Source organism: Emiliania huxleyi (genome assembly GCF_000372725.1).
Source record: "Emiliania huxleyi CCMP1516 unplaced genomic scaffold EMIHUscaffold_80, whole genome shotgun sequence".
NCBI lineage: Eukaryota > Haptophyta > Isochrysidales > Noelaerhabdaceae > Emiliania > Emiliania huxleyi.
This window is the reverse complement of record NW_005196020.1, coordinates 530,900-540,084: the sequence shown is the minus strand read 5'-3', so window position 1 is coordinate 540,084 and position 9,185 is coordinate 530,900. Positions and strand designations below refer to the sequence as shown.

The following is a 9,185-nucleotide window of genomic DNA, read 5'->3' as shown; positions in this document are numbered from 1 at the left end:
CGCAGCAGCAGCCAGCAGCAGCAGCAGCAGCAGCCAGCAGCCAGCGCAGCAGACAGCAGCAGCAGCAGCAGCAGCAGCAGCAGCAGCAGCCGCAGCGTCGGTTTCTCGCAGCGAGCGGAGCACCAGCCTAATGAGACCCGCGGCTGACCAGCGCGCCTCTCCCCCCCTCCCCAGCTGAAGCGCGAGCTGAGCAGCGGCCGCCGCTTCCGCGTGGTCGAGGGCGTGGACCTCTGCGGGCAGAGGAACACGAGATATGGGGAGATATGGGGAGATATGGGGAGATATGGTCGAGGGCGTGGCGCTCTGCGGGCAGAGGAGCACAGCACGCGCGCGCTAGTCTTGGTCAGTGAAGTAGTCGACGACGCGGCTCACCCCGTGAGGTGAGGCCTCTAGAAGCGGAATCTCTCCCCATATCTCCCCAGATCTCGGGCCCTGGAAGCGGAATACGTATTCGTGTCTCCCAACCAGCGCCCGAGAGGACACGCACTCCGCCGTCTTCACCCGTATTCAGCTGTGTGCAGCTGTCTTCCTGTCCGTTGTCTTCACGCGGTGCTCTGAAGACGCTGCATACCACCGTCTTCCCGCCCTCATGTTGGCGTCTTCAGCACGTAGGCTTGAGACGGTGCAGGAACTACTCGCTCAAGTTTGTGCACGGCCACGGCGTGCGCGCGACGAAGCCTCTCGACACGATGCAGTGAGTCCTGTCTCCCCGCTGTGTCTCCCCGCATCTCCCCAGATCTCCCCGCATCTCCCCACATCTCCCCACATCTCCCCAGATCTCCGAGAGCTCGACACGACTCCTCGCCTCTCCTCACTTCACGCCTCTCCTCTCCTCTCCTCGCGTCACCCCGCCCCACCCAAGCCCACCCCACCTCCCCTCCCCTCCACCCCACCTCACCTCTCCACCTCAGGTGCCTTCACCTCATCACCTCCTTCGTCGGCGAGGTGTGAACGGCGTCTCTTCATACCTCCAGCTGTGAACAGGTGCCTTCACCTCATCACCTCCTTCGTCGGCGAGGTGTGCCCCTCTCCCTCTCCACCCACGCACGCAACCGCGCGATGCCCCCTCCCCCGCCTCCTCCCGCCTCCTCCCGCCTCCTCCCGCCTCCTCCCGCCTCCTCCCGCCTCCTCCCGCCTCCCCCGCCTCCCCCGCCTCCCCCGCCTCCACCGCCTCCACCGCCTCCACCGCCACCGCCACCGCCACCGCCACCGCCTCCACCGCCACCGCCTCCACCGCCACCGCCGCCACCGCCACCGCCTCCACCGCCACCGCCTCCACCGCCACCGCCTCCACCGCCACCACCGCCACCGCCTCCACCGCCACCGCCTCCACCGCCACCACCGCCACCACCGCCACCGCCTCCACCGCCACCGCCTCCACCGCCACCGCCTCCACCGCCTCCACCGCCACCACCGCCACCGCCACCACCGCCACCGCCACCGCCTCCACCGCCTCCACCGCCACCGCCTCCCGTTCGGCCGCAGGTCTTTGCGCATCCGACTTTCGTGTGCGTCGTCATGCGGTGTGTGGGGGGGGGGGGGGGGGGGCACGACGGCGGACAAAGAGCTCGCAAGACCTCACGCCACGAGAGCGGGGAGTAGGTGGGGGATGCACGAGGTCGATGGATCCCACCAGCTCGCCGCGGTCATCGCCGAGGCGGTGCGGCTGCTGCGCAAGCTCCGCCATCTCTCCGCCATCTCTCCTCCATCTCTCCGCCATATCTCCGCCATATCTCCGCCATATCTCCCCACACCACAGGTGCGGCTGCTGCGCGAGCTCCTGCCGTCCGGCGGGCAGTCTCGCTACCTCCGCCTCTCCTCCAGCGTGCTGCAGCGTCTCCTCCTGCGGATGGCGTGCCTCGACTCTCACTTGGGCGATAGCCTCTGGCTGCCATAGCAGCGGCCAAGCGTTTTTGAGCTCGCGTGAGACAGCTTAGTCAGTAAGTAGAGAAGAGAACTCTCAGTGCACATGCTTGTACTCTCTAGCCGTACAAGTGAGAGACTCCCTTTTCTCCTAGTAAGCTAAAAGTACGTACAGGTGAGAGAGAGTACGTACAAGTGAGAGTACGGTTTCCGTAGTACGGACTACGGTACACCAAATTAAAGAGGTGCAAAGCGCTGTAAGTGTAACGCTCTCTGAGCGTTACAGCTTACACGCGTTACACGGCCGTTAGCACAGACACGTGTGCGCACAGCGACCGAGCGTCGGCCCTCCGCTCTCCGGGGCTCCGCCCTCAATCGGGGAACGGTCCGCGCCGCCCGTCCCCGGGAACTACACTGGAGAGATCTTCCGGACAGGAACGGCGCAGCCACCAGAGACAGTACCAGACGAACTATCACGACACACGGCAGCAGGGGGGACGCAGCTGGATGGAAGTGACGACGAGAGCGGGGACGACTTTGACAGCGTCGCGGCGCGGTGTAACTTCGACTGGCCTGCAGCATCGAATGAGCCGAAACGAGGCACGAGGGCGACGCACTTCGTACGCTACGAGGAGATACAATTAGGCAAGGCAGCTGCGCAGGTGATGGTCCTGTTTGCAGAGAGGGGAGTCAAGGAAGGCCAAGAAATCACATGGTCATATGGGGACTCATACAGGAGCCACCGCAAGGAGATGGGATACAGGGCGGGGACCAGGGCGGATCCGAACGCAATAACACCCCAGCAAGCGCGGACGGCATTCGCGAGATACTGCAAAAAGATAGACGTGACGAAGGAGGAGCTAGCGTGGAACTTTGGATGCATATCGGCAAGCCAAAATAACGAGCAGGAGGCTGTCCTGGTGCGTGAGCTAATCCTGAGCAACAATAAGCGACTGTACCACGGAGCACAGAGCGCAGCAGACAGGACGGCGGCGACGGCGGACATGGCAGAGACGAGTGTGAAACAAAGGGCGGCGGGCATGGAGGGCGGTAGCGACGGGGATGGAGACGGTGACGGTGGCGAGGGAGAGGAAGGGGGTCCATTAACACCAGACAGCGAGAGGGGCAGGGAGGAAAGGGGGAGAGAGGAAGCCAACGCGACGTGCGCAGAGGATGAGGATATAAACTGGGACGACGCAGCGGAGGGGATAGGCGAGGGAATCGAGGGACCGGAGGGCTTTCGCGACAGCGACGATGACGACGAAGAAAGGGGAGGGGACGGAGGGGCGACACGCAGGAGGAGCGAAATCGCTAACGGCCCGAGCAGAGAGGGCGACGGCGGGGCACGAGGGAACAACGGAGACGCTACCGATGACGCGAACCGAGGCACGGACGCCGGCGGGGACGGGGAGGGCGACAGCGACGTCGAGGTTGACGCAACCGTATCGAGAGCGCCACCCAAAAAGGGGCGGACAGCCATGGAGATCACCGAATGGAGGGCGAACGGCACGATGCGAAAAGGCAGGGCGAGGCGGATGGAGAAAGAAGTGCCGAGAAGGCCATGGTGGAGGGGAGGGACGGGAGGACGAAAGAAGGGCGAGGAGGACGAGCGGCCCTCACAGACCGCGAGCAGACAGCGCCTGCTGGCCATTTCGAGACATTCGCCAAGAACGCTAGCTACATGGGAGGGCTTCGTGAAGGATGGATTGAAAAACATTCGAACAAAGAAGAGGCGACGGGAGGAACCGGCGGAGGATGCAGTGACGTGAGACACACACACACACACACACACACACACACACACACACACACACACACACACACACATGAGAAGTAGAGCGAGTCGATGACGGTCCACCGCTCGAAGCAGCCCAGAATACACTCCAGATCAGCATCGGGGCACCGTTCTGTGACAGTCTGCAAGTCACAGGGCTTTTGGACGGTGGCGCCGACGTGGTAGAAGAGAATGCCGACAGAGAGGTAGATGGCAATGATAAGGGCCTTCCAGAGCTTGGCAATGGGACTCTTGCTGACGCGTGCAGCCACAGGACCGATCCACAGCGGAAGCATTGCCATCGCGACGCGGTCTGGTGCACGCGGTCTGGTGCAGCACGTTACACGCGAGAGGACGGCTCGTTGTAACCGTCGCGGGGGTCGGATGGGCTCTCGCAAAAAGGCTCTCGCACACGCACGATTCACACGGCAGACAAGGCGCAGACGACGGCTTCCTTAGGAGCCATCGTCCTCGCCACAAGAGCCGGCGTCCGAATGAATGCCCCTCCTCCGACACCCGCCCCACCCCACCAACCCCACCCAGGAGGCCCCTAGCGCAGTGGCGCCCGCCCTACGTCTCCCCCTCCTCCCCAGAGGCAGCGAGTAGGCAGCGAGAGGAGGTCTCGAGCGCCTATGTGTCAGTGTGCGAAGGGCGGTGGCCAATGCGCGGGCGAGGGGAGGGCGGGGCGGGGCGGGGCGGCTGTCTGGCGAACGCCTGATGCCATGCTTTGCGCTGGTCTATGAGAGGTTGAGGTGCGAGTCCTGGAGGCCCCGGGGATGGGGGGGAGACTACCCGCGGGCCTAGAAGGCCCGCGCGCATTTTTCACAGCCTTTGTTGTTGAGAAGAAAATACGTCCTCTCGCGCTGTTCACAACCTTGTTATGAGAAGAAAATACGTCCTATGGCGCTGTGCGCTGGTCTGTGAGAGGTTGAGGTGCGAGCCCTGGAGGCCCTGGGGATGGGGTGAGACTACCCGCGGGCCTATTCACACCGAGCAGCGAGCGGCGCTTTACTGCCCCCACAGTAGCAAGGCCGCCGGCAGCGCTGGCCACCAGCAGCGCTGGCTTCACCCGAGCACCTGCCTGCTGTGGCCAGAGAGATGTCGGAGCCGGCTGACGCACCGTTCGATGACGCACCGATCGACGACGAGCCTCCCCAAGAACGTCCGGCCGGCGAGAGCTTCCAGTGTGCGGTGTGCTGGGATGACACCTCGGCCGCCGGCGAGGCACGGCTGCCGTGCTGCGTTATCCCGGCAGCCTCTTCGACCCGTTACTGCCACTCATGCATCGCTGTGATCTGCGCGTCCGCACCCGGCAACGTCGGCCGCTGCCCGAACTGCCGGTCCTACCTGAGAATCGGCGCCGGGTGACGGAGGCGGCCGTGAGGCGTCGCGCGACGCCGACGCATCACCGTTGGCTGTTGTAGGCGCGGGCGGCGCCATCGAGGAGGCTGACGCGGTGGACACGTGCACGCTGTGCCAGCAGGTGCGCGTCATCGTCGAGATGCGGGGCAGAGGCCGCTAGCCCTAACCCTAACCCTAACCCTAGGTGCGCGTCATCGTCGAGACGCGGGGCGGAGGCCCCTAGAAGCGGAATGCGTGTTCATGTATCCCAACCAGCACTCGAGAGGACACGCACTCAGCCGTATTCGACCGTACTCCGCTGTGTTCACTGTATTCTTCTCCGTTGTCTTCACGCGGTGCTCTGAAGACGCTGCACAGTACCGTCTTCCCGCCCTCATGTTGGCGTATTCAACACGTAGGCGGAGGCCGGCTCAAGCTCTGTGGGGCTTGCTCGATGGGCCAGCGCCACACCCTGCGGTATGAGTGCGAGCAGTGCCGCCGCTTCCAGCGCATCCCCCACCCAATGTACCGCTACCAGCCGACGCCGCAGCAGTTCGGCGACGTGTCGTGGGCGTGCCACCAGCGCTGCCGTGCCCAGACGCACTGGCGCGTCCACCCCGAGGACGTCCTCCACCTGTGAACAGCGTTTCTTCACACCTACTGCTGTGAACAGGCGCGTCCACCCCGAGGACGTCCTTGCGGTCCCCGCTGACGATGCGCCCGAGGGCTGGGGAATGCGCGAGGCGTGGTTCGACGCCGTGCGCGAGCAGCGGCGGCGAGAGGGGCGGGTGAGGCCGCGCACTGCAAACCCAGTGTGAGGAGTGGGGGAGCTGGGACAGGGCATGTAAAGTACGCCTCTGATCTGTCATGGTCTAGTGGCCGAGAGGATCCTCCCTTAGGCAACGATGGCGGGTCGGGAGAGGCCCGAATTCTCAGCCCGCCACTTACTGTCAGCCTCTCTGACTGCCCAGGCGGCCCGGCCGAGGCTGGACGCGCAGCACCAGCCGATCGAGGCCGGCCGCGAGCTGCGTCTCCCCATATCTCCCCATGTCTCCCCATATCTCCCCATATCTCCCCATAGGCCGGCCGCGAGCTGCGGCTCCTTCTCATCGCCGCCGCCTTCCTGGCGGCCGCGGCCTTCGACCTGTCTACGCTGCCCCCGTGGGCGCGGTGGGCGGGCCTCGCCGTCGCGGGCGTGTACAGCTGGCGGCGCGTCTATGTCGCGAACGGGCGCGTTCTCAACCCGCCGGCTTAGGGCCGTAGCATGAGGGCCGCAGCCTGCGTGTGGGAGTGCGAGAGTGCTACACAATCTTACACACGTAGTGGTGCTTCATGTAGCGCCGGCTTCGGTTTGCATGGATGCCCGCCTCTTGATCGTTGACGTCGTGCTCTCGTGCGGGAATCGGGCATGCTTTTGTGTGAACAGCGCCGACTGTCTGTGCTTTTGTGTGTCTTGGGTCCGCGGGGTTGTGTTTTTGTGTGAAAGGACGTCTTTTACTTTTTCCTTTTTTTCTCATAACAAGGTCTGAGAACTGTGAACAGCGCCTGTCTCTGTGCGATGTCGGGCCCGGGGCTAGCGCGTTTATGCTTATGTGAACAGCGCCTCGCGTACACGTACGGGGTCGACACCGCCGGGCCACACCGCACACGGCCACAGCGAGTCAGCGACACGGCGAGCGCGATCTCCTCCACACCCCGGTCCCCACACCCCCCTACATCTCCCCAGGGCTAGGAGAGGGGGTAAGACATAAGTGAGTGTGGAGGGCGGGCAGTCCCAGTGACGGTGCGGTCGAGCCTTTAGCGCTTAGGGCTCGACGCCGCCCTTCCTACTAGAGATGTGGGAGAGAGTGTCTACTACTGGGGTTTCTCAGCTCCGCCTGCTCATCGAACTCCTGGATAACGGCCGGCATGGCCGCCTTGGCATCCGGAAAGGACAAGGCTACGTCCGCGAGGTACCAACCAAACTCAGTCAGGTCAACCGTGCTGTCTGCTTTGCCATGCGTGTCGTACCACTCAAAGAACTGCTCGACGTCAAACGCTTCGCCGCTGTACATCTCGACCACCTCCTTGAGCTCCGACTTGTCCAGCGATCCACTGCCATCTTTGTCCAGCTTCATAAAGACGGCCTTAATCGTCCTCAAGGCCTTGGCGCTTTGTTTTGTGTTGCGCTTGGGTGATTGCGCCGTAACGTGCCGGGTCATCCATTTCCTCCGGATCAGCGTTCACGGTGAATGTGAGGAGGAAGCCTTGTCCGTTTCTTCCGCTAAGAACCTCCCCGAGGGCCCAAGTCAAGAATTGGCTTTGTTTTGGTGGGCAAAGTATATCCCAAAAAACTCCCTATCCGGCAAGGGGTCCGAACCCAGCCCTCTACCATTATGGGTGGCCACGGCGGCGGTCGCATGCGCATCGGCTGGGTCGGTGTCGGCGTGATGGGCCGACACATGGCTGGCCACCTCATGGCGGCGGGCCATGAGCTCTCGGTATTCAGCCGCACCGCCTCCAAGTGCGCGCCGCTGGTAGAGGCTGGAGCTCGGCTGGCGTCGTCGCCTATGGATGCCGCCTATGGAGCCGACGCAGTGTTCACGATGGTTGGAGCGCCCTCAGATGTCGAGCAGGTCACACTTGGCGGCGGCGGCGTGCTGGAGGCGCTGGAGCCAGGATCGCTGCTGATTGACTGCACCACGAGCACACCCAGCTTGGCGCAGAGAGTCGCCGCGGCCGCAGCGGGCAAGGGTGTGCTGGCGCTGGACGCGCCCGTGAGCGGAGGCGACGTCGGTGCCGAGGCGGCGTCACTCTCCATCATGTGTGGCGGGAGCGATTACCTGGCGGAGGGGGCGGCGGCGCCGGCGGCGGTGTAGACGGAGGTGGCGGGGACGGAGGTGGCGGGGACGGAGGTGGCGGGGACGGAGGTGGCGGGGACGGAGATGGCGATGGTGGTGGCGGTGGCAACGGCGGTGGCGGTGGCGGCGGAGAGGGAGGCGGCGGTGGCGGGGACTGCGGTGGCGACGGCGGGGGTCGCGGCGGGAAGGGCGGCGGCGGCAGTGGTGGCGAGGGAGGCGGCGGTGGTGGCGGTGGCGGGGACTGCGGTGGCGGGCTGTCCGGCGGCAGTGGTGGCGAGAGAGGCGGCGGTGGTGGCGGTGGCGGGGACTGCGGTGGCGGGCTGTCCGGTGGCGGTGGAGTTGGCGGTGGTGGCGGCGACAGCGGTGGTGGCGGCGATGGTGGCGAGGGAGGCAGCGGTGGCGGGGACTGCGGTGGCGACGGCGGGGGTCGCGGCGGGAAGGGCGGCGGCGGCAGTGGTGGCGAGGGAGGCGGCGGTGGTGGCGGTGGCGGGGACTGCGGTGGCGGGCTGTCCGGCGGCAGTGGTGGCGAGGGAGGCGGCGGTGGTGGCGGTGGCGGGGACTGCGGTGGCGGGCTGTCCGGCGGCAGTGGTGGCGAGGGAGGCGGCGGTGGTGGCGGTGGCGGGGACTGCGGTGGCGGGCTGTCCGGTGGCGGTGGAGTTGGCGGTGGTGGCGGCGACAGCGGTGGTGGCGGCGATGGTGGCGAGGGAGGCAGCGGCGGCGGCGGTGGCGGTGGTGGCGGCGACGGCGGTGATGGCGGCGGCGATGGCGGCGACGGTGGCGGAGGCGGCCGAGGGAGGGGAGGCGCCGGCAGGTGAGTCACCTCCCCGTTGAAGGCTAATGTCTCTCCGCGAAAGCCACTCTGCCCCGGGGCGGGCTTGATGCGGCACGCGTGCTCGCCCATCGGGAGGACGTGCAGCACCGGCTTCTTGTGGAGATCGCAGCTGTTTTCGGGCCCGCCAGTGAAGTGGTAGTCGGTTGCGAGGCAATCTCGACTATCGCGGCACAGGGCCTGGCACTCGGCCTCGCTCACGCCCAAAATTGTGTCAACCGAACCATACGCGCCGTGCTCCACCCGGCAACCGCCGCGTTGTCCGCCGGCGAGCGGCCAGAGATCTCCCGCCGACCAACCGCCGACCGCCGGGACCATTTGGTTGGAGGGGCTCGCGGAAGGCTTCGGCGCCGACTGCGGAAGCGGTGGTTGCACCGGCAACCACCACGGTGGCGGGCGGGGCGGAGGTGGAGGTGCTCGGAGAAACCAGAACGAGCGAGCTCGGCCTGCCTGGCCGAGCCGACCAGCGCGAGGAGAGAGGCCGTAAAGGAGGACCGGCGGGGGCGGGGAGGGTTCTGGGGACCACGGAGAGGGAGGA

The 9,185-nt window shown here is 65.7% G+C and overlaps 4 protein-coding genes across 4 annotated transcripts in view; 3 read left to right on the top strand and 1 right to left on the bottom strand.

Annotated features, from left to right (window-relative positions):
- EMIHUDRAFT_218766 (hypothetical protein) overlaps positions 1-1,897 on the top strand; it is a gene marked incomplete at both ends in the record, with an annotated part of 3,177 nt that extends 1,280 nt beyond the window's left edge. The window contains 3 exons of the mRNA XM_005759380.1: positions 1,486-1,523; positions 1,603-1,660; positions 1,760-1,897. Coding sequence (XP_005759437.1) covers positions 1,486-1,523; positions 1,603-1,660; positions 1,760-1,897 — 234 coding nt within the window. The remainder of the gene's footprint in view (positions 1-1,485; positions 1,524-1,602; positions 1,661-1,759) is intronic.
- Positions 1,898-4,735: 2,838 nt separating this feature from the next.
- Positions 4,736-6,233, top strand: EMIHUDRAFT_218764 (hypothetical protein; the record flags this gene model as incomplete). Its single annotated transcript, XM_005759379.1, has 5 exons — positions 4,736-4,954; positions 5,022-5,120; positions 5,442-5,545; positions 5,652-5,766; positions 6,060-6,233. The coding sequence occupies 5 exons, from the start codon at positions 4,736-4,738 to the stop codon at positions 6,231-6,233; spliced, it is 711 nt and encodes a 236-aa protein (XP_005759436.1).
- Positions 6,234-6,782: 549 nt separating this feature from the next.
- Positions 6,783-7,179, bottom strand: EMIHUDRAFT_218762 (hypothetical protein; the record flags this gene model as incomplete). The annotated part of the gene is made up of 2 exons (XM_005759378.1): positions 6,783-6,804; positions 6,869-7,179. 2 exons carry the CDS (start codon positions 7,177-7,179, stop codon positions 6,783-6,785), a joined length of 333 nt encoding a protein of 110 aa, XP_005759435.1.
- Positions 7,180-7,353: 174 nt separating this feature from the next.
- On the top strand, positions 7,354-8,697 carry EMIHUDRAFT_218761 (6-phosphogluconate dehydrogenase; the record flags this gene model as incomplete). Its single annotated transcript, XM_005759377.1, has 2 exons — positions 7,354-7,781; positions 8,652-8,697. 2 exons carry the CDS (start codon positions 7,354-7,356, stop codon positions 8,695-8,697), a joined length of 474 nt encoding a protein of 157 aa, XP_005759434.1.
- Positions 8,698-9,185: the final 488 nt, after the last annotated feature.